At 38.1% G+C, this 24,752-nt stretch overlaps 1 protein-coding gene across 26 annotated transcripts in view; it reads left to right on the plus strand.

Moving 5' to 3' along the window:
* ERC1 (ELKS/RAB6-interacting/CAST family member 1) overlaps window positions 1-24,752 on the plus strand; it is a 384,984-nt gene that overhangs the window by 21,206 nt on the left and 339,026 nt on the right. For 25 of the 26 annotated variants that reach the window (XR_002344310.1, XR_002344314.1, XR_002344307.1 and 22 more), the window contains exon 2: window positions 6,951-7,774. Coding sequence is in view for 15 of the 26 variants with exons in the window: in XM_021092976.1 (XP_020948635.1) it covers window positions 7,106-7,774 (669 nt within the window). In the remaining 11 variants the exon portion in view is untranslated. Of the gene's footprint in view, window positions 1-6,950; window positions 7,775-24,752 lie in introns of those variants that run through there. The other variant, XM_013997897.2, reaches the window with a different exon arrangement.

The following is a 24,752-nucleotide window of genomic DNA, read 5'->3' on the forward strand; positions in this document are numbered from 1 at the left end:
GTAGGTTGCAGACGTGGCTCAGCTCCTGTGTTGCTGTGGCTGTGGTGTAGGCTGGCAACTGAAGTTCCGATTCGACCCCTAGCCTGGGAACCTCCACATGCTGTGGGTGCGGCCCTAAAAAGAAAAAATAATTCAAGTCACTTTCTGGTAATTGCTGCTAATTAGTAACAGTATAATCCTTCACAGCAGGTGGGACTAGTAGTTTTGAGATTTAGGTCAGCATTTCACATATAAAACTTTAAATAGCTGATGGATGATGTATTTTCTTGTTCACCTTATAAATATCTCATGTCACATCTGTGTCAGCCTTTCCAGTTGTAATTAATTTGAAGTAGGTTACTATGTTATTATTAAAGGATTTCCACTTTCCTTTGATTTATGAATATTTGGTGCTTCTTTGGAGACCCAGGTTGTGGAGAGCTATTATTATCCTCTAATCTGTGAGTACAGAGTGAGAGACTTCCATTTGCAGTTGTGTGTTATGCTTGTAGCTATTTGTGGGAAGGGTGAGAATGAAAAGCTAACATAGTCATTGTGTGTGGAAGTGTTTTTTAATTTTAGGCCCATGGGTATACTCCAGGATTCTAAGTGGGTATATATTTGTGTCTGTGTAGTGGGGCTGGGTGAGGGCGGTGTTCTCTCTCAGTGTGTATATAGATTTTTTTGACCATTGTTTTTCCTGTAGGGAAAAATGATCCTGGAATTTTCTAATAGTCTTGTCTTTAGTTTTCCTGACTTAGATAACAAACTTTGTGGTGTGAATATGTGGTAGTGGCCAAGTCTGAACTCATTTTATTGTTGCTGTTTTATTTTAAGAACTCTTGGAAATACATTAGTGAATATGAGAAGTAGGATTTAGGATGTTAAGAAAAACCTTGGATCACAAAGAATTGACCTCCACAGTTATACTTCTTCCATCTTCCATGTTTTTCTGTTTTATCTCAGTGTCATTTATTTCCCTGCTTCCTTTTTTGGAGGCATCAAAATGGGTTATTCTTACTGTAACTGCTTCTTGATGGTCATCCATATATTCTGGTTAAGGGATGGACAGAGCATTTTTCACTTTTCTTGTTAGCAGGAGCTTTGCTAGAGAACTAGAGAGGAAAACTCAAAATCCACCCCTGCCCCCACCTCGCTCCATGTGTAGAAGGTTTTGGGTTTTTTTTTTTTTTTTTTTGCTTTTTAGGGCTGCACCTGCGTCACATGGAAGTTCGCAGGCTAGGGGTTGAATCGGAGCTACAGCTGCTGACCTACACCACAGCCACAGCAACTCGGGATCTGAGCTGTGTTTGTGACCTACACCACAGCTCATGGTAATGCCAGATCCTTAACCCACTGAGTGAGGCCAGGGATAGAACCCGACTATGGATACTAGTTGGATTCATTAACCACTGAGCCATGAAGAGAACGCCCTAGAAGGGTTTTAAAAATAGGATAAATGGATTACTAAGAGGAATAAAATTTATGAAAGTTTTATAATTACAGAAATAGGATACCACTTTTTAAAATTTAACTTAACTGTGATTTGACATTTGTTTGACTGATAGATCTTATAGGATATTGTGTAGATTCATTTCCTTCCACTTTAAGTCTATTTCATGTTGATGCTGGAGATGAATATTGCATAAAGTAGATGTCTAAAGTAGATTGGCTTTAATATCGTTAATGGTCCAACCTTCCCTCTTTTTTCCTCCCTTTTTTCCTCCTTTCTTTTTCTTCCCAAATCTATCTATCTATTTATAAACATATAGTTGAATGCATACTGTATATCACGGGTAGTAGTAAGGGCTGTGCATGATACATTGATGAATAAAGAGAGAGAGAGAGAGAGAGAGAGAGAGAGTGTGTGTGTGTGTGTGTGTGTGTGTGTGTGTGTGTGTGTGTATAGAAATCCTGTTCTCATAGAGTATGGTGTAGTAAATGCTGACAAAACAGGAGTTACTTGGTGGCATAGTGGTTAAGGATTTGGTGTTGATACTGCTGTGGCTTGGACTTGATCCCTGGCCCAGGAACTTCTATATGCTGCAGACAGGGCTAAAAAGAAAAAAAAAAAAGCCCAACAAACAACAACAAAACAGACAAAACATGTAAAGAAAGTAATTGTACATTGTGGTAAATCTTAGGAAGAGAACAAAAGGAATTATGTGTTCTCTGTAGTTCCAGTTACTACCTGGTTCTGTGGTGAGTATTGTTTACATTATCATATTATAATTGGCTTTCTTTTTTCAGAATTGATTTGTAGACAAAAATGGTTATAGATCAGAAAATAAATGCTACACACCTGTGTAAAAGTATAGGTGATTAATGTGTAAAAGTATAGGTGATTAATGTGAGGTAGCTGGGTATACTGGAACTTTTGATTCCTTACCCTACACTGAGATGGTGATGGGAAGTTAAGAATTTAAATTATATACTCATATTGCTGTTGAATAGATGTATATTGTAAATGTTATATTGTAAATGTTATGAAGAAATGATTTAGTTATATACATACAAAATATTATTCAGCCATAAAATGGAATGAAATACTGATATAGGCTACAAAATGAATGAACCTTTAAAACACTGTGCTAAATGAAAGAAACCAGACACAGTATGCCTCTACTGTATGATTCCATTTATATGAAATGTCTAGAGTAGGCAAATCTATGGAGACAAAGTATATTGGTTGACCAGGCCTGGGGAATGGGAAGTGGGGAGTTACTGCTTATAGGTTTGTCAGGTTTCTTTTTGCTGTGATGAAAATAGTACGTGATTAGATATTTTGTGGTATGGTTGCACAAATTTTGTGAATATACTAATAATCACTGGATTTTACACTTTAAAATGGTGGATTTTGTGGTTTGTGAATTATATCTCAAAAATGCTGAAAGATAAATAAAATAGACAATGCAAAAAAAGTATATTGATTCTTAGTGGGGCACGGAGGGAGAAATCAGAGGGTAGTAGAATATAAAATAAAAAATAATCCTCTGGTCTCATGTCCCCTACCCTCCATTTAGGAATGTCTATCAAAATGAACTGCTGTTATTAATGATGGTAGTATGTCATATCCCTTAAATATGTTGAGATGAGAGAATAAAATTAAGGATCATCGGTAGACTGGAAAGAGGCAAGACTGTCTAGGCAAGGAACTGTTTAAGATTTTGTTGCAATATTAGTGGCCACACAGGATAAGTTTGTAGCTGTAGAGATAGAAAGATAAGAATTGATGGTACACAGTGATTGATTAGTTAATGGAAGTTGAGTAGAGGAGTGAAAAGGAGTAGCCAAAATGAATTCTGTCAAAATAGGGAATGTAGGAGGAGAGGGGTATATACTCCCCTTTAAGGGAGGAGTAGCAAAGAATTTATGCAGGTACTTTAGAAATACCACAAACACTTATCAGGAGAGTGAGTCTTTCCTGCATGCCCTGAATGCAAGCCCTGACTGCTTTTAACCTGGACCATTTCTAGCATGGCGTTTGCAGCAAGCCACCTTGAGGGATGAGGTAATGTCTTCCGTTGGGAGAATTAGGCTTATTTATTTCTTATTGTAGAAGTCTGGGTTCCCTAAACAGTGTACCTCCGCAGATCCATTGCATTTGTAGTATCTATCTGGGCCCCTTTGTGTCACCTTGTGGGAGTTGGGGGTAACGTGATGCTTACTCTGCTGGCACGCCAGTAACAAAGTTCTTTGTCTCTGACCCAGGAGACACGTGTTCAGTATGATAAGTAGAGAGAGAAGGTTTGAAATAGCCACAGCAGATCCTAGATGGGCGCTACCAAAGTTGGATAGGAAGCAAACTGAGGGCATTGTTGGGCTCTGGGGCCAACATTATGGGTTCAAACTGAATAGCTGCATGATTTTTCCAACAGCAGTTGGGATTCCAGGTAGGTAATCAGTGAAGGTGTTTATTTTGGATTAATCAAGGGCAGGAGAGTTTGGAATGTGAAATCTCTTAAAAACTTTTGTGGTATAATTTATGTACAAGAAACTGAACATATTTAAATTATGTAGTTTTTGAGTTTTGACCTGTATACCTGGGAAGCCCCACCCCAGTCAAGATAGTGAACACTTTCATCACCCGAAAAGTTCCTCTTTCTCCTTCATGGTCTGTGCATCCCTTAACCCCAACCCCAGGGACATGCGAATTTGATTTCTGCCCTAATAGATTCCTTGTAGAATTTTATATAAATGGAATCATACAGCTTTACTTTTTTTTTTCCTTGAAGTTCTTTTTTGTCAGCTCTTTAAAGTGTAAGAATTATATTGTGGTTGTGGGTCTGGCAAATTTTTTAAAGAAATTTATTTTTTTAAACACTGCCTTCACTGAAGCTCATATTAGAAAGCCAGTATGAGGGCTTCAGGCAGAGCTGGTAGATTTTCTTCTTTTGTTGTAAAAATAAATATAGTTTTGATAGTAATAAAGACTCCACATGCAAATGCCATTTCGAGTCTTAAAAGCTTGAACATTAGAGGGCACCTGCTAGTGTTGAAGACTTGATGTAGATTTTTGTTACTGGATCTTGGAATGTTTAGTATGATTTAGTTACTTGACTACAATATTTGAATTACTTAAAAAAAATCTTTGCATCCCTCTTTGATCTTGAAATAGAATTCACTTGAATAGTAGTATGTAGATTATTACTTGTCACCAACCTTAGAGTCCAGATTAATCATGAAAAGGAGTTTTTACTTCCTGAGCTAGGTTAGTCCTGGGAAGGAATTTCCTAACATTACTAGTAGAATATTGAAATTTCTGAACTTGGTGTACTATTGCTATTAATGCGTTGGAACATTGAGACTATTTATTTCCTGTCCTGCTTGTTGTTACCTTGGGGCTATCTTTACTGGATCTCTAAATTAGAGTTGAGACTACCAATGTATTTCTGAAGGTCTTTAACCTTTTTGAGTTTGACTAGAATATATAGACCCTGTAAAGTCTTATTTTTGACCATGTGGTTTACTTGAATTGTGTTTTCTTTCTTTTTTCTCAGGGCTGCGCCTGCAGCATATGGCAGTTCTCAGGCTAGGGGTTGAATTGGAGTTGCAGCTGTCAGCCTGTACCACAGCCACAGCAACGTGGGATCCGAGCCACGTCTGTGACCTACACCACAGCTCTCAGCAATGCCAGATTCTTAAGCCACTGAATGAGGCCAGGCATTGAACCTGCATCCTCAAGGTTACTAGTCAGATTCGTTTCCGCAGAGCCAACGTGGGAACTCTATGTGTGGGAATTATTTATATATTTTGTATCCAGACCTTTATACATACGTTAGAAATGTTTTTCACCTAGGTTTTGGTTTTTCATCTAATTTTTGGTATATTTTGTCATTTTGATGGAATTGAATATATTAGTTATTTTTCTTGTTTTCTGCCTTTTTCTTTCTTTTTTTTTTGGTCTTTTCTAGGGCCACACCTGTGGTGTATGGAGGTTCCCTCCCAGACTTGGGGTCTAATTGGAGCTGTAACTGCTGGCCTACACCACAGGCACAGCAACACCAGATCTGAGCCGCGTCTGCGACTTACACCACAGCTCATGGCAATGCCGGATCCTTAACCCACTAAGTGAGGCCAGGGATCAAACCTGCAACCTCATGGTTCCTAGTCAGATTCATTAACCAGTGAGCCAGGACAGGAACTCTGCCTTTTGTTTCTTAAGCCCTTCCTTAACTCAAGTTCACATGGATATTCACCTAAGTTTTTTTCTGTACTTTTAATAGCTTTAAGATGTATATCTGTAATGGATATAGAATTTGTTTCAGTATACTGTACGAAGTAGGGATGTAACTTATTTTTTCCAAGAGCACCAATTGCTCAAACTTCATTTACTGAATGATTTATCCTTTCCTTGCTGTTTTGAAATGTCACTTTTAGCATATACTAAACTCATATGTAATTTAGAGTCTGTTCCTGGGCCAGTACTACATAGTTTTAATCATTCTAGCTTTGAAAGGTTCCGAGTCCTTATGCGAAATCCTAGGGGTCCGATGTGGTTTTGGAGTCCAGATTTTTTTTCCCCTGTAATGGCCAGTGGGCATTATGCAGTATCCTGTAATCATACACATTGTTTTCCCAGTGAAGTGTATGAATAACCACAGTAAGTGACCTCATATCAGATTATGCCAAGTTTTGCTGCTGAGTGAGTTAAGATGAAAAAAAAAAAAAAACAACCCTCTTATTTTCAGAGTTTTTAAAATTTTTGTATTGCAAATAAAGAATCATGGACTTATAATGTAGATTGCTGTTTAGGGAGTGTCTTCCTTTGTTCTTCTGTTTCAGATTGTTTTCGTTACTGTTTTACCTTACCTCTTCTGTTTGAATTTTCGAGTTAGCCGGTTATGAAGGATGCCGTAGAAATTTTCATTGGCCTGTGAAGTGGTTGGGGAAGAACTGACACCTTTACAGTGTTTGTCTTTTCATCCTTGAACATGGATAACTTTCCTTTTGTTCAGGAAAGTTTTATGGTTTTTTTACAAAAATTATTGAACATTTTTGTTAGATTGATATCAAAGTGTTTTTATGGTTTTGTTGCTATTTAAAAAATGCATTTTCTAATTATTATTACTGATGTACAGGAAAGTATTGATATTTATGTATTGGTCTGTACCTAAGCAGTTGGTTGAGTTCTGTTATTGGTTCTAATAACTCGTCAGTTGATGATGTTGGGTTTTCCAGTTAGAAAATCGTATATTCACACATTGACTATTTTTTTCTTTTCCTTGCTAATCTTTATACCTCTTATTTCTTTTTCTTTTCCATTTGCTTGGTTTGGTTTCAATATTCAGTTTTGAGACATGGTGGATGTTTTTAGAGTGATGTTTACTGAGAAATAAGTTGTGCTCTGAACAAATGCATGAGTAAACATGATTAAAGGGGAGCTATTCCTCAAGTGGGGTCAGTTAAAAGTGTCTGAGAAGGGAAATGTTTCTTATTGGAGGAGTTAATGTGTGATCTTTTCATTGCAGATAATGGCGTAAGCTATTTCTTCAAGATTGGACAGCTGAGGACCTGTTATTTCTGATTAGCCTTAAGCGGACTTACAGCCATAGAGAAACCTCAGAGAGTTCCATATTTTGGTTTTGCTTTACACTTGTCCTGGCACCTGAATTCACTTGCAACCATGTATGGAAGTGCTCGCTCAGTTGGGAAGGTGGAATCAAGCAACCAGAGCCCTGGGCGTTCACCTAGGCTTCCACGTTCCCCTCGCTTGGGTCATCGTCGAACCAATAGTACAGGAGGGAGTTCTGGAAGCAGTGTCGGAGGTGGCAGTGGGAAAACCCTTTCAATGGAGAATATTCAATCCTTGAATGCTGCCTATGCCACTTCTGGCCCTATGTACCTAAGTGACCATGAAAATGTGGGTTCAGAAACACCTAAAAGCACCATGACACTTGGCCGATCTGGAGGACGTCTGCCTTATGGTGTGAGGATGACTGCCATGGGCAGTAGCCCCAATATAGCGAGCAGTGGGGTTGCTAGTGACACTATCGCATTTGGAGAGCATCACCTCCCTCCTGTGAGCATGGCATCTACCGTTCCTCACTCTCTTCGTCAGGCAAGAGATAATACAATCATGGATCTTCAGACACAGCTGAAGGAAGTATTAAGAGAGAATGATCTCTTGCGAAAGGATGTAGAAGTAAAGGAGAGCAAATTAAGTTCTTCAATGAATAGCATCAAGACCTTCTGGAGCCCAGAGCTGAAGAAAGAACGAGCCCTGAGAAAAGATGAAGCTTCCAAAATCACTATTTGGAAGGAACAGTATAGAGTTGTGCAGGAGGAAAACCAGGTTGGTTTTATATGTGTTTGCCTTTACGTGCTCTGAATAAGTGAAACTGAATTCATGTGTGTAAATGAAATGAGCTATTCTTTTTCTTTTCTTTCTGAGGTTTTTCCCTTCTTGGCTCATTTATTTTCCTTTTTCCTGTTATTCTTAGTATTTTATGTTCTCTGTGTCTCAGCCTTTTCCAAATTGGTTCTGTGCCTTAATTGTTTTCTGGTTGCTCACCATACTTGCATTTCTTTTCCCTAGCTTCTCTTTCTCTTCTTTTCCTTCAGCATATATTACCTTTTTGAAATCTTGTGAGAATGTAATTTTCCTACATGCTCTAAGGTCTGTCGTCAAAATTATTCAGGCTGTGGAATTCCCGTCATGGCTCAGCGGCAATGAAGCTGACCAGCATCCATGAGGACACAGGTTCGATCCCTGGCCTTGCTCAGTGGGTTAGGGATCCGGCATGGTATAGGTCGCAGATGCAGCTCAGATCCTTAGTTGCTGTGGCTATGTTGTAGTCAGGCTCCGATTGGACCCCTGGCCTGGGAACCTGCATGTGCCTCGGGTGTGGCCCTAAAAAGACAAAAAAAAAAAAAATTATTCAGGCTATGTAATTTAAGTGTGCGGTGTAGTATTAAGATTTACCTTTGTAAATATTTTAAAAAATCTTAAACTATCACAAGGCAGATTCATATGTTGACAGTATAGAATGGATATTAGTTAAAAGTTAATATTAATGGTGTAAATATGTATTAAGTACCAAAAATGAGTAGCAGTTCTTTCACATTTATGAAGTTTAACTTCAGGATCCTTTTTTTTTTTTTCTTTTTTAAGAATTTTTTATTTCTTCAAATTTAAGGATTTAGGGTGGAAGAAAGGCAACTTGGTGTGATTGATTATATGTAAAATATAAAGTGGATTTTGGTAGGAGTTGAATGTTAAATTGAGGTTATTAAATTCATCATTGGATTAAGTAGCCTCCAAAGTACCTTTGTGATGCTGCTGAAAATATTCCTATCACCAGGATGGTTTTTATTATCAAGCAACTTGGAAATATTCATTTTAATGAGGAAAAAAATACTGGCTTCTTTATTTTCAAGTAATTCAGGCAGCTAATTATGCCTATACTTTAAAAGATCTGTGAATAAAAAGCAATGGCAATAACCTCTCTAATTACCAAGCTACATTCAAAGGCAAAATATTGGAGTCTTCTGTAAAGACTATGGTGGGGACTCAGCAGTTCAATCCAGGGGAAGGGAAACAGTCCGCAGGGCTATGATGCCAAAAAACCATATGCACTGAGGGAGGGTGAACACTGCTTTATCTAGATTCCGCCCCTTGCCCTAATTAAATACTAGTGCTGGCAGGAATAGATGCTTCCTGCACCCACTGTAATTACCACACAATCCTAAAATTGTATCACTTTGGTCCAAAAAACGAAGGGTGCAATTTTAAAGCAAAGTGAAACACTGCAATGAGATATAGAGAACTGAGAATGCTAATTAATAGATTATAGTGAGCCAGCAGTGGGCCCTAATTAAACTCTGCATTCATTACACCCTCCACAGCCCTCAGAGGTCAGACATTTTCCACTTTACAGAGAAGATTGGTTTAATAGGATTTACAGTAATTAAACAAATTTCCCCATTTCAGTTTGAGATCGGGGATTTAGATACATTCTAAATGTTTGATTTGATTGGACCATAGAGATCTTGTCTAGAATCCTATCAAATGAAAAATACACCTGTGCTTAGAATGTCTAATGTGCCTGATTCATTATTATGAAGTCCTTTTAGAAGATTCTTTCTAAAATAAATATCCATCTATTTTTATGTTTCATACTACTTTTGTTACTGAACTTTCAAATACTGGTGGTTGGAGAAATGGAACAATATATGTTTTAGCAGGTAAGGTCTTTTTTTTTTTTTTTTTTTTTTGAAACTGACAATGGGGAGGGCTATTTTTTAAATTTTTTTCTTTTTCCAGGTCTGTACACATGGCATATGGAAGTTCCCAGGCTAGGGGTTGAATCTGAGCTACAGCTGCCAGCCTACACCACAGCCACAGTCACAGCAAGTCAAGATCCAAGTGCATCTGTGATAGCTCACGAAATGGAATGCCAGATCCTTAACCCACTGAGCGGACCAGAGAAAGAGTCCTCATGGATACTAGTAGAGTTTGTTACCTGCTGAGCCACAACAGGAACTCTGGTGGAAGGCTTTTGATGTGTTTACTTGATGAATAAAAATCCAGCTATGAACTTGGTTGAATTGCAAAGCTAAGGCTTTGAATGGTTTATATTTTTGATTTTATTTTAACCAGCATCAAATGAGATATTGTACTTTTTTTATTATGCCTCATAATATTTTTTTATGTTGAGTTTAATTGGAAGCTTATTTTATTTTTTAATTTTTTTTGCTTTTTTCAGGTCTGCACTAGTGGCACATGGAGGTTCTCAGCCTAGGGTTTGAATGTGAGCTACAGCTGCCAGCCTACACCACAGCCACAGCAACATGGCATCCAAGCCGTGTTTGCAACCTACACCGCAGCTCTTGGCAATGCCAGATCCCCAACCCACTGAGTGAGGCCAGGTATCGAACCTGCATCCTCATGGATACTAATTGGATTTGTTTCTGCTGCACCACAATGGGAACTCCTGGAAGCCTATTTTAAAAATAAGTATTTTAAACGGCCTTCATTGGAATTTTGTGTGATCAGACTGCATTTAAAAAATACGGTTTGGCAAGTGAGGTTTTTTTTAAATTTTTGCTTTGTGTATTTTTTTCTTTTTGAAGTCTGATTTTATTCAGGATTCTCATTTTTTGATTTTTATTTATTTAGGGATCAAGAGAATTTGAAGTTCAGAAATTAAAAAGATAAACCTATCCTCTGTAGATCCTTTGTTTTGCCATTTATTCTGTTTGGATGCTGGTGACTACTAACATTCTAATGATTTTAGGTTATACCTTGATTTTTCACATAATGAAATCTATTATTATTATTATTATTATTATTTTTGTCTGTGTCTGAGACATGCACAAATCCCCGGTCCAGGGATCGAACCTGTGCCACAGTAGTGACAACGCCCCCAGATTCTTAATATGTTGAGCAACCAGGGATCTCCCATTATTATGTGAATTTAAATAAATTTTTCCAGGCGGTTGCTAATTGTTTCACTGTCATTTAAAGTCTGATTTCGGAGTTCCTGCTGTGGTGCAACATTGCATCTCTGCAGCACCAGGATCAGGTTTGATCCCCCACCCTGCCACAGTGAGTTAAAGGATATGGTGTCACGGCATGGGTCATAACTGTGGCTGAGATTTGAACTCCATATGCCATGGGACAGCCAAAAAAAGAAAGGGGGGGGCAGAAAATAAAGTCTTATCTCACAACCTTGGATCTCTGTCTTGCACTATTTGTTTAACTTTTCTTTTTGATAATTCCATTTTAACGCAGAGATGTATTATGAATGATTATTCAGAGTATGTGAATAAATCAGTATCCTAGTCTATTTTCCAGATAGATATGATGGTTGTTTGGTGTTCCAGAAATGGGATGTGTGTGTTAAAGGCACTGTGTGGAATGTCCTGAGAAAATTAAACCAGTGTAAGATAGATATATGCTCCTTTGAGGGAGTTCACAGTCATTTTGAGAAGTAAAACTTGTGGCTTGTGGAAATTTAAGCTACCCATCCATTGGGTTTTGTCATGTGCGAAGGTATATAAATGCATAAGGGAAATTGGTTTCTTGTAGAGCTTGTAAGTTTGCTTCCCTGGAATGTAGTGGAGTATTATGAAAAATGATCCAGTGAATCTAATAAAAAATGTTGTGCAGATATCTGGCAGAGCTTATTTGTGAGGAGATAAGGGAATTTGCCAGAGGATTGCAGTCTCTTTTACCCCCCTGCCCCTTACATTTCACAGTGCAGTCTAGTGTGTGATTCATCTCAGTGATAGAATTTGTTTTATGGGTTTGCTAATTTACAGAATCTTTGCAGTGAGCAGTCTAAATATGAGTTGGAAAACCCATTTAAAAAAAATTCTTTTGTCTAGGAGAAACCAGAAAATGAACTTATAGTTTTTAGTTACATTAATACTGATCAAGAGATGTCATAGTTCCATTTTACTATTTAAAATCATGCTTGCAACTTGATATTGTTTTAACAGTTATCATTTTAATCAATTAATATGGGCACTCAGTTTGCCCAGAATAGTGTAAAACATTGGAAACCGTGCTTTATAACAAGTGGTTGGGGGAATTCTAAAGAAAAGACTTGTGACGTTTTAGATGTACTCTGTGTTTTCAGTAGGCCACCATGAAGAAGGAAGTTTTTTTGCCTTTCTTTCTTTTTTGGTATTTTTTTTAGAAGGCCAGTACTGCAAAAATGAGTACAAACATGAAGGTTTAGATTCTGGCTCCATGGAGGAATGTATTTTCTAACAAAGCTCTGTTTGATGAAAGAGTCAGTTTCATGGTATAGGCTTGACCATGGCTAGAACTGGCTCCTAGGAGGCCAAATTGCTTCTGGCAGCCTCTGTAGGTGCTTCAGGTCTTTCAGCTCTGCAGAATCCCCCAAGTGATTTGGAGTAAAGCAGCACTTCATGGGGAACCATTTGAGAATTACCTGTCCTCCCACCCTATTTTATCACTCCCTGCCTCTTTCCCTTTATGATAGATAGCTTTATCGAGGTATAATTTAATTCAGCCTTTAAAAGTGTATCACTTTTTTCATTCTTAATCTGACTTATTCAAAGAAGAATTTGAGGAAAGCTAACAGAAAGTGGCCCTAGGGAGTTCTTGAACAAGGGAAAGAATGACAACCAAAAAAATTGTTTAGGAGCAGGTTTTACTGCTCCTCAGCAGAGAGGATTGCTGGAAGGCAGGCAGGGAAAACAGATGAGTTTGTTGTAGAAAGCCTGGATTCATTTAGGTACTAGGAATGGAGAAGAAGGTGCACATCCATGAGACCTTTTCAAAGAAGTATTTAGATAATAGACTATGACGGCAAGAACCATGGTATTGTGATTGAGGAAATGTTTTTGCCGTTGATGATAAATGGATAGAGATTAGAAGTGAAACTAGATTTAGGCTAGGAAGCGATGAATTTAGTTTTAATTTGAGAAGTTTTTCATAAGCATTTGGAAATCAGAGACTAATGCCTGTGACCTTAGGTACATGCACACGGATGTTATTACATGTATGCTTTTTGACATTGGAAGCTTTACTGATCTAGTTAATTCAGTATCACTAGCTACATATCTCTGCTTACGGGAGTAAGGAATGGCAAGAGAGGGAAAAGCCATTAAATGGTACATGTTTTATATGTGTTTTCTCACCCAGCTGTTTTTGTTTTGGTCTTCTGCCTTTGTTGTATTTTTCTCTGAAGATAGATAACTCAAGTGATTCTCTTGATTATTGAAAGTCAGCATTCATCTAGAAAGGTTAGTGTTTGTATTCCTGTGATGGATGAAGTTCTGCTAGTAGATGTCCTTTATTTTTAGTTAACAAGTTCATTGAAGTCAAGTATATCTGCATGATGAATTTGGAGTAAATTTGTCAAGAAGGGAAATAATGTGGAAATGTGCCTTCAGCAAAGAAATGATTAACTTTGTATTAAAATGTTATGACCCAACATAGTGTCCATGAGAATGTGGGTTTGGTCCCTGGCCTCGATCAGTGGGTTAAAGATCCGGTGTTGCCTGCCCCCATAGCATGTGGAAGTTCCTGGGCCCAGGAATTGAACTTGTGCAACAGCAGTGACTTGAGCCACTGCAGTGACAATGCTGGATTTTTAACCCACTCAGTCACATAGGAACTCCTGTCTTGCACTTTGAATAGATCTTTAAAAGTAGAGGATATATGGTAATAATACATATGCCTTCTGCTTTTGTAACATTGCAAAACATTGGTCATTTGGAAACTATCAGTTCTTTGAGTTATGCAAGTCTTCTAGATGTTGACACATTGCATTAGACAGATTAAAAAATATTCATTAATATCATTTCCTATCTCATCAGAAAAGTCTAATAAGTATTAGTAAACTGTCAGGTTCACCAGGCAGGAGATACAAGTTTTCCAAAATTCTGAGTTTTGTTTGAAACATCAGATTTTCTCATTGGCAAGAAATAGTGCCAGTTATTGTCTCTGAGTTGATAGGTTTGTTTCATAAAATTTTTTTTTTTTTTTTTTTTTTGCACATCCGTGGCATGTGGAAGTTCCCAGACCAGGGATCCAGTTCATGCCATAGCAGTGACTCAAGCTGCTGTTGTGACAATGCCAGATCCTTAACCTGCTGTGCCACAAGGCAGATGCTCTTTTATTAATTCTTGAGAATTTAGCCATATACCTGAGTCTGAATAATCATTGGTTCTGAGTTTAGTCTTTTAAATTAAAATGCTGCTCATTGACGCAGGCATTATGTTACAGTGTGCAGCAGAAGTGCCTTAAGCTTCTTTGAGAAAGAGAGACCTGAATGATATGACTCTAGGGGAAAATGTTCCAGGCAGAAGGGACTACCAGTCTAAAGGCCTTACTGGGATTTTCTGACTCTGGTCAGAGGTTGCCACTAAGGGTTTCAACTAGTTTATTCTTCTTTTCTTTTTTAGGACCACACCCAAGGCATAAGAAATTTCCTAGGCCAGGGGTCAAATCAGTGCTGAAGCTGCTGGCCTACACCACAGCCACAGCAACATGGGATCCGAGCTGTGTCTGCGACCTACACCACAGCAACGCTGAATCCTTAACCCACTGAGTGAGGCCAGGGATCAAACCCGAATCCTCATGGATACTTGCTAGTTTATTCTTTAACCTCTTATCTGTTCAGTGTTATAATAAAACATTGTGGTCTTTGACATTAAGGCTTTTGCTTCTTGGCCACAGTTAAGGAAATTATACTATTTCTTTAGTAGTAGTAAATAATAAATCTAATAAGCTGAAATTCAGCCTAAACAATATTAAATAATAGAAAACTTCACTGTTCTAGAAAGCTGGAAAGGTACTTCTTCAAAGTTTTGGAATGGGTTTATCCATGTGCACTGAGTGAAAAATTCCTGCTTTAAGATCTGTTGTTAACAGTTTTGGTTGTGCAGTCTCAGATATTAACTGTGTGTAGAGATGCCACTCTCTCTCACAAGCTGTGAAAGTGTTTCTCCATTTAAACACTACTTTCAGTGTTTACTATTTAATATATTGTTGATTTAACAAATATTGAGCACCTCCTTTGTACCATTATATTTTTCTGGTGAACTGCTCTAACTGAAAAATAAAGCTGAAAGCAATGTAAAAACTTTATAAGGTGGTAAGTTTGCTTTCTTGAATTTTTGGACTTCTGAATCAACATTAACCTTAAAGTGTCTCAGTGATTTAGAGGATCTGTGTAAAGAACTCATACATTTTCTCCTGGATTGTTCTTTTTACACTGTATCTTATTTTTTAGGGTAAGATGGATATGAGGATAGTAGACTTTTAAAAATATACAGTAACCCATAGTAGAAACATCATAACATAGTAGAGAGCAAGCTGAAAAAGGTCAAAAGATCCAGTGTTTTCTTGTTGCTGTTTGTTGATTGTTGATTATGGTATGGATATATTTCTGTGCTTAGAGGGGTTCCTTGGGTGGGTTATCTTAGCCAATAGTTACAATTGGCTAACCAGGAAATGTCTGCTAATTGAATGTTTCATGGTAAGGATTTCTCTTTGGTCATTTACCCAGTTTTTACTATGAAGAAATTAAAAAAGGACATATTGGTCAATTTTTTATTGTAATTGCCATTTTTAATTTTGTTTGCTCTCTGAGAGCCATTTAATATCCATAACCCTAAATGAAGCAGGACTTCAGTTCTTCAAGAATCACTGCATACTTTAAAAATTATCTTGTTAAAAAAAAAAATCTTAAAAGGAGTTCCCATTGTGGTTCAGCAGAAACAGATCTGCCTAGGAACCATGAGGTTGTGGGTTTGATCCCTGGCCTTGCTCAGTGGGTTAAGGATCCAGCGTTGCAGTGAGCTGTGGTGTAGGTCGAAGACATGGCTTGGATCTGGTGTTGCTGTGGCTTTGTTGTAGTCTGGCAGCAACAGCTCTGATTAGATCCCTAGCCTGGGAACCTAAATATGCTGCTGGGCATGGCCCTAAAAAGATAAAAGACCAAAAAAAAAAAAAAAAAAATCTTGTGAGCAGTGCTTGAATATTATAATTTGTTGTCCTGAGAAAGCAAGCAAATCATCAAGAATTCCTTGACAGTAGGAATCTGTGTTACTATTGTTTAACTATTAGCATTGTAAAATTCTGAAAGAGATCTCAGTTTTAAAGATTAAGAGTATTGCCAGGCAATGCATATTAAACCATTCTCTAGAAAAATTTATGTAGATTTTTATTACCCAGTTTGTGCTTGAGGAATACCCATGAAGCTTAAAATAGAGAGCTGTTGTTGAGTGTAGAGCCCATGATAGGTGCTGCCTTCTGCCAAAGTTACTTGTGTTTGTTTTGGCCTGTTCTTTTGTGTGTTTCATCTTGGTTTGGTTTTTAAATTCTCTGAATGGTTAAAAAAAAAAAAAAGTATTTTTATTTTCTGATTTTGCCAGCATAAGGTGTGATGAGAGGTTGTCACCCACTGGGTTATCATATAATACCTTTTCTGCCCAGAGGTATTATATGATACCTTTTTTTTATCACTCAAATGAATTTATCACATCTGTAGTTGTATAATGATCATAGCAATCTGATATCACAGGATTTCCATCCCACAGCCCAAGCACATCCCCCCACCTCCCCAAACTGTCTCCTCCGGAGACCATAAGTTTTTCAATGTCTGTGAGTCAGCATCTGTTCTGCAAAGAAGTTCAGTCTGTCCTTTTTTCAGATTCCACATGTCAGTGAAAGCATTTGATGTTGGTGTCTCATTGTCTGGCTGACTTCACTTAGCATGATAGTTTCTAGGTCCATCCATGTTGCTACAAATGCTGGTATTTCATTCTTTTTAATGGCTGAGTAATATTCCATTGTGTATATGTACCACATCTTCTTGATCCACTCTTCTGTCGATGGACATTTAGGTTGTTCCCGTGTTTTGGCTATTGTAAATAGTGCTGCAGTGAACATTGGAGTACATGTGTCTTTGTGAGTCATGGTGCCCAGGAGTGGGATTGCTGGATCAAATGGTAGTTCTCTGTTTAGTTTTCTGAGGAATCTCCATACTGCTTTCCACAGTGGTTGCACCAATTTACAATCCCACCAACAGTGTACTAGGGTTCCTTTTTCTCCACACCCTCTCTAGCACTTATTGTTTGTAGACTTTTTTGATGATCGCCATTCTGGCTGGTGTAAGGTGGTACCTCATAGTGGTTTTGATTTGCATTTCTGTAATCATGAGTGATGTTGAACATCTTTTCATGTGTTTCTCAGCCAATTGTATGTCTTTTTTTTTTTTTTTTTGCTATTTCTTGGGCCGCTCCCGCGGCATGTGGAGGTTCCCAGGCTAGGGGTCGAATCGGAGCCTACGCCAGAGCCACAGCAACGCCAGATCCAAGCCGCGTCTGCGACCTACACCACAGCTCACGGCAACGCCGGATCGTTAACCCACTGAGCAAGGGCAGGGATCGAACCCGCAACCTCATGGTTCCTAGTCGGATTCATTAACCACTGCGCCACGACGGGAACTCCCAATTGTATGTCTTCTTTGGAGAACTGTCTGTTTAGATCTTCTGCCCATTTTTTGATGGGCTTGTTTGTTTCTTTGGTATGGAGCTGCAGAAGGTGTTTATAAATTTTGGAGATTAATCCCTTGTCAGTTGATTCACTTGCAAAGATGTTCTCCCATTCTGTGGGTTGTCTTTTCATTTTGTTTAGGATTTCCTTTGCTGTGCAGAAACTTTTCAGTTTGATTAGGTCCCATTTGTTTATTTTTGTTTTTATCGTCAATACTCTAAGAGGTAGATCTGAGAAGATGTTGCTCTCATTTATGTCAGAGAGTGTTTGGCCTATGTTTTCCTCTAAGAGTTTTATAGTGTCTGATTTTATATCTAGGTCTTTCATCCATTGTGAGTTTATTTTTGTGTATGGTGTTAGGGAGTGTTCTAATTTCATTCTTTTCCATGTGACTGTCCAGTTTTCCCAGCACCACTTATTGAACAGGCTGTCTCTTCTCCATTGTATATTCTTGCCTCCTTTGTCATAGATTAGTTGACTGTAGGTGTGTGGGTTTAATTCTGGGCTTTCTATCCTGTTCCACTGATCTATATTTCTGTCTTTGTGCCAGTACCATACGGTTTTGATGATTGTTGCTTTGTAGTATAGTCTGAAGTCTGGGAGCCTGATTCCTCCAGCTCCATTTTTCTTTTTTAGGATGTCTTTGGCTATTCTGGGTCTTTTGTGCTTCCAAACAAACTTTAAAATATTTTGTTTGAGTTCTGTGAAAAATGTCCTTGGTAATTTGATAGGGATTGCATTGAATCTATAGATTGCCTTAGGTAGTATGGTCATTTTGATAATATTAATTCTTCCACTCCACGAGCATGGTATATCTTTCCATCTATTTGTGTCATCTTGAATTTCTTTCATCAGTGGCTTATGGTTTTCAGAGTCCAGGTCTTTTGTTTCTTTAGGTAGGTTTACTCCTAGCTATTTTATTCTTTTGGATGCGATGGTAAACGGGATTGCTTCCCTAATTTCTTTTTCTGCTCTTTCATTGTTAGTGTATAGAAATGCCGTTGATTTCTGTGTATTAATTTTGTATCCTGCGACTTTGCCAAATTCATGGATGAGCTCTAACAGTTTTCTGGTAGAGTCTTTAGGATTCTCTAGGTTTAGTGTCAGGTCATCTGCAAATAGTGATAGTTTTACTTCTACCTTTCCAATTTGGATTCCTTTTATTTCTTTCTCTTCTCTGATTGCTGTGGCTAGGACTTCCAGAACTATGTTGAAGAGTAGTGGCGAGAGCGGATATCCTTGTCTTGTTCCTGATCTCAGTGGGAATTCTTTCAGCTTTTCACCATTGAGAATGATGTTTCCTGTGGGTTTGTCGTATATGGCCTTTATCATATTGAGGTAGGTTCCCGTTATGCCCACTTTCCGGAGGGTTTTTATCAGAAATGGGTGTTGGATTTGTCAAAGGCTTTTTCTGCATCCATTGAGAGGATCATATGGTTTTTATTCTTCAGTTTGTTAATGTGGTGTATCACACTGATGGATTTGTGGATATTGAAGAACCCTTGCATCTCTGGGATAAATCCCACTTGATCATGATGTACAATCCTTTTAATGTATAGTTGGATGCGGTTTGCTAGTATTTTGTTGAGGATTTTTGCATCTATGTTCATCAGTGAAATTGGCCTGTAGTTTTCTTTTTTTGTGGAGTCTTTGTCTGGTTTTGGTCCCAGGGTGATGGTGGCCTCGTAGAATGAGTTTGGGAGTATCCCTTCTTCTGCAATTTTTTGGAATAGTTTCAGAAGGATAGGTGTTAGCTCTTCTCTAAATGTCTGATAGAGTTCGCCTGTGAAGCAAGCCATCTGGTCCTGGACTTTTGTTTGTTGGAAGCTTTTTAATCACATTTTCACTTTCAGTTCTTGTGATGGGTCCATTCATCTTTTCTATTTCATCTTGATTTAGTCTTGGAAGATTGTGCTTTTCTAAGAATTTGTCCATTTCTTCTAGGTTTTCCGTTTTATTGGCATATAGCTGCAATTGTAGTCTCTTATGCTCCTTTGTATTTCTGTGATGTCCATTGTTACTTCTCCTTTTTCATTTCTAATTTTATTGATTTGAGTCCTCTCTCTTTTTTGCTTGAGAATTCTGGCTAGGGGGTTATCAATTTTGTTGATCTTTTCAAAGAACCAGCTTTTCGTTTCATTGATCTTTTCTGTGGTTTTCTTTGTTTCTAGTTCATTGATTTCTGCTCTGATCTTTATGATTTCTTTCCTTCTACTAACTTTAGGTCTTGTCTGTTCTTCTCTCTCAAGCTGCTTTAGATGTAAAGTTAGCTTGTTTATTTGAGCTTTTTCTTGTTTCCTGAGGTGGGCTTGTATTGCTATAAACTTTCCTCTTAGAACGGCTTTTGCAGCATCCCATAGGTTTTGGAGTGTTGTGTCTTTGTTGTCATTTGCTTCTAGGTATTTTTTAATTTCCTCTTTGATTTCTTCAGTGATCCATTGGTTGTTCAGTAGCATGTTGTTGAGTCTCCATGTGTTTTTTTTTTTTTTTTTTTTTTTTTTTGCAGTTTTTATCTTGTTGTTGATTTCCAGTCATGTAGGGTTGTGGTCAGAAAAGATGCTTGATATGATTTCAGTTTTCTTAAAGTTACCAAGACTTGATTTGTAGCCCAGGATATGATCAATCTTAGAGAATGTTCCGTGCACACTTGAGAAGAAAGTGTATTCTGTTGCTTTTGGATGGAATGTCCTATAAACATCTATTAAGTCCATCTGGTTTAATGCATCATTCAGGGCCTGTGTTTCCTTATTGATTTTCTGTCTGGTTGATCTGTCCATTGCCTTAAGTGGGGTGTTAAAGTCCCCAACTATGATTGTGTTATTGTCGATTTCTCCTTTAAAGGTTGTTAGCAGTTGCCTTATATATTGTGGTGAACCTATGTTGGGTGTATAGATATTTAAAATTGTTATATCTTCATGGATTGATCCTTTGGTCATTATGTAGTGACCTTCCTTGTCCCTTAAAATATTCTTCATTTTAAAGTCTATTTTGTCTGATATGAGTATTGCTCCAGCTTTCTTTTGATCCCCGTTTGTGTGAAATATTTTCTTCCATCCTCTCACTTTCAATTTGTATGTGTCCCTAGAAGTGAAGTGGGTCTCTTGAAGACAGCATATGTATGGGTCTTGTTTTTGTATCCATTCAGGCAGTCTATGTCCTTTGGTTGGGGCGTTTAGTCCATTAACATTCAAGGTAATTATTGGTATGTATGTTCTTATTGCCATTTTATTAATTGCTTTGGATTTGTTTTTGCTGCTCTTTTTTCTTTCCTTCTTCTCTTGTTCTTTTCGCCTAGAGAAGTTCCTTTAGTATTTGTTGTAAGGCTAGTTTAGTGTTGCTGAATTCTCTCAGCTTTTGCTTATCTGTGAAGGTTTTGATTTCTCCTTCAAATCTGAATGAGAACCTTGCTGGGTAAAGTAATCTTGGTTGGAGGTTTTTTCCTTTCATCACGTTAAGTATATCATGCCACTCCCTTCTGGCCTGCAGAGTTTCTGCTGAAAAATCTGCCGATAACCTTATTGGGGTTCCCTTGTATGTTACTTGTTTCTTTTCCCTAGCTGCTTTCAGTATTTTCTCTTTGTCTTTAATTTTGGTCTGTTTGATTAATATGTGTCTTGGGGTGTTGCTCCTTGGGTTTATTTTATATGGTACTCATTGTGCTTACTGGATTTGAGTGAGTAATTCCTTCCCCATGTTAGGGAAGTTTTCGGCTATTATCTCTTGGAATATTTTTTCTGTCTCCTCTCTCTCTTCTCCTTCTGGCACCCCTATAATACGGATGTTGGTGTGTTTAATGTTGTCCCAGAGTTCTCTGAGACTCTCTTCTTTCCTTTTCAGTCTTCTTTCTCTTTTCTGTTCCATACCCGTAGTTTCCACTAATCTGTCCTCCACCTCGCTTATTCGTTCTTCTGCCTCCTATATTCTGCTGTTAGCTGCTTCTAGTGAATGTTTTATTTCAGTTATTGTATATTGCATCTCTTCTTGTTTAAGTTTTATATCTTGTATCTCTTTGCTCAGTGTTTCCTGTAAATTACCCATCTTTGCCTCCAGTTTATTTCCAATGTCTTGCATCATCTTCAGCATCCACAGTCTAAAGTCTTTTTCCTGGAGGCTGAGAATCTCCTCATTGCTTAGCTGATTTTCTGGGGTTTTTCCTTTCTTCCTCATCAGAGTTATAGTTCTCTGTCTTTTCATTTTTATAGGTTTTTGGTGTGGTGACCTTTTTATAGATAAGAGAGTTGTAGCCTCTCTTGCTTCTGGTGTCTGCCCTCCTTGTGCCTGAAATCAGTATGGGAGCTTGCTGTAGGCTTCCTGATGGGAGGGGCTGGTGCCTGCCCACTGGTAGGTGGAGCTGATTCTAATCCCTCTGGTGGTGGGACTTAGTCTCTGGATGGGATTAGAGGCAGCTGTGTGCCTGAGGGATCTTTAGGCAGCCTGTTTACTGATGGGTGGGGCTGTGATCCCACCTGGGTTGTTCTTTGGCCTGGGGCTTCTCAGCATCTGACTGAAGGGTGGAGCCAGATTTTCCCAAAATGGCCACCTCCAGAGAAAGGTATGGCTGCTGAATATTCCTTGTCCTTGTTAATATTCAATGTCCTTCCCTCGCAACAAGCCGCGTTCACCCCTGTTTTCCCAGGATGTCCTCCAGGAAACTGCAGTCAGGTTTGACCCAGATTTCTATGGAGACTTTGCTTTTCCCTGGGACTCAGTGCATGTGAAAGTCTGTGTGTGCCTAAGAATGTGGTCTCCATTTCCCCCAGTCCCATGGAGCTCCTGCACACAAGCCCCACTGGCCTTCAATGCCAGATGCTCCAGGGGCTCTTTCTCCCAGTGCCAGATCCCTACACGTAGGAGTTTGATGTGGGGCTCAGAACTCTCACTCCTGTAGGTGAGTCTCTGTGAACCAGTTACTTTTCAGTCTGTGGGCTTCCCACCTGGGAGGTATGGGGTTGTTTATATCGTGAAATCACCCCTCCTACCTCTTGATGTGGCCTCCTCTTTTTCTTCTGGAGTAGGATATCTTTTTTAAGGTTTCCGGTCCATTTGGGTGAAGAATGCTCAGTCTTTTGTTGTGAATTTTGTTGTTTTTAGGAGAGAAGTTGAGCTCCAGTCCTTCTATTCTGCCGTCTTGGACAAGTTAATCTTTTAAAGTTTTCCTCTATGCTGTACAGTTTTGTGATTGAGAAACTTTGTCCTTCCTTTTCATAGTATCTTTAAAGCATAACTGAAGGAAATGTTTTTTCAGGTTAAGTTTCTTCATTAATTTATATTGAATTCTTACGTGTTCTGTGAAATTCAGGAATAGATTTTGTGCTGTAATTCAGGTATTTTCATTGTCGAAAAACAAATAATGGCATATTTATCTGCTTGGAGTAAAGAGTTTTGGACAGGTATTTGTATATATGTACATATATTTTATTCTTTGTACACCAGTATCCCTGTTGTTGGTCTGAGATAATAATATTAAACTGCTTCGATTAGGTGTTCACAGAAAATTTTTGTTTAAGCGTGGTATTTTATTTTTTTCTATGCAGTTTCACTGTTTACAAATGTCCTGCAGCATTCAGTCTATCTCAAAGAAAATGTTTTGGGGGAGTTAAATGAAACTGTTGTGTAGGATTTAAAATCTACTGAGCAAGTAGAAGAATATATTCAGAAATGTTCTTAGTTTTGATTATCTTTCATAGATTTGATAATCTGGGTAATTAGTAACTTATTCTTGCCACATGGCTCTTTATGGGCATAGGAACTTAGAATAGGTGCCACATTCTTAGGAGAGAAGCATACTTGAGTTCCAGTCTTTCCTACCCTATAATTTCATGGGGTTTAGTTCTTGTTTCTCTATGAAAACATGTTACCATGGTACAGAGCATTTTCAAGAAATGAAGCAGGTGAAAGAGAATCTATTTAAATGGTAGTGGATAAATTCCTGAATTTCTCATGATATTTTTGGTGATAGGTGCTTATTTTCAAGAGTAGTGTGTTGGTTCTCAGTTGTTGGAAAGTTGTGGGAACATTGGCTGCTAGAATAATTTGGAGGCAGAAGGTATTTCTGGGATTTAGGGTAAAGAGGGCCCAGGATTGCTGGATACCCTGCAGTGCCCTGCATTGAAAAATTCTTCATTCCATGTGATTTTCAAATGTCTTGCCAGAAAGTTGTGTAGATCAGAAATCTGTTTATAATGACCTGAGTCCAGACCTTAACTACTGGAATGTGCAATAAATACGTTAGCATTTTTTGAGTAGCTTCAGTATATACTGAGTTCTCTAGCATTGGGACCACTCTGTAAATTTATGGAAGATTGTTTTGTTTGGAACTTTATGTAGAGTTTTTATTATTTTAGATATTATTTTAGAAAGCAACTTCAGCAGTATTGCATTGTTGGCCAACGCATCCACCAAACAGCCTCTGTTCCCATGTGAACACATAGCAGCTGTATTGCAGCGTATCATACACTGACATATGCATTATTTTATTATAAACTTTTTTCTTTCATAGAGCATTATATTGAATTTTTGGATTGCATGTGAGGGTAGCCTTATTATCTTTGAATTTTATTATAAAATAATAAAGGACACACTACAAAATGTTTGTCATAAGAAGGGGAAGCGTAGCATTGGGTCTGACGAGCTTGGGAATGACTGGTAGAACACTGAGTCTAAAAAAGGAGACTTGCATTCTCATTTTGATCTGGCTCTGCCAGTCAGTAACTAGGTGTGTGACCACGAGGATTATTTAATCTTTTTGGACTTGTTTTCTCATCTGTAAACTCCAGAGGGTTGGACAGGGTGATCTTTAAGAGACTGACTTCTACAATGATCTATCAGTTACCTAATGGAAGTCTCTGTTAGAATCTCTTCATTTTGATTTCAGTGTCCTAGTTCAACACTGAGTCACATAAACAAGTTAGGTGCTTCTGGAAATGAGAAATACCTGACTGTTGACGTCCTTTACAGGGTAGGTAGCATAAAATTAATGCTTGCATATGAGGAGCAAGGAGCTTTTGTGTTTCATCAGTGGTCGTATGGAGAAGATGCTTTTATGATGGTTGTATAATTAAGTGAGATTAAAGGAGATAATATATATAAAATTATGGACAAGACTAAATGCCACTCTAGGTATACAGTGCAATAAATATTAGAATCAAATAAAATATTTATAAATACAAAGAATATTTTAGAACTTTTTTTTTTTTGGTCTTTTTGTCATTTCTTGGGCCACTCCCATGGCATATGGAGGTTTCCAGGCTAGGGGTTGAATCAGAGCTGTAGCCGCCGGCCTTCGCCAGAG

The sequence above is a fragment of the Sus scrofa genome, chromosome 5 (genome assembly GCF_000003025.6).
Source record: "Sus scrofa isolate TJ Tabasco breed Duroc chromosome 5, Sscrofa11.1, whole genome shotgun sequence".
In the NCBI taxonomy this organism is placed as follows: Eukaryota; Metazoa; Chordata; class Mammalia; order Artiodactyla; family Suidae; genus Sus; species Sus scrofa.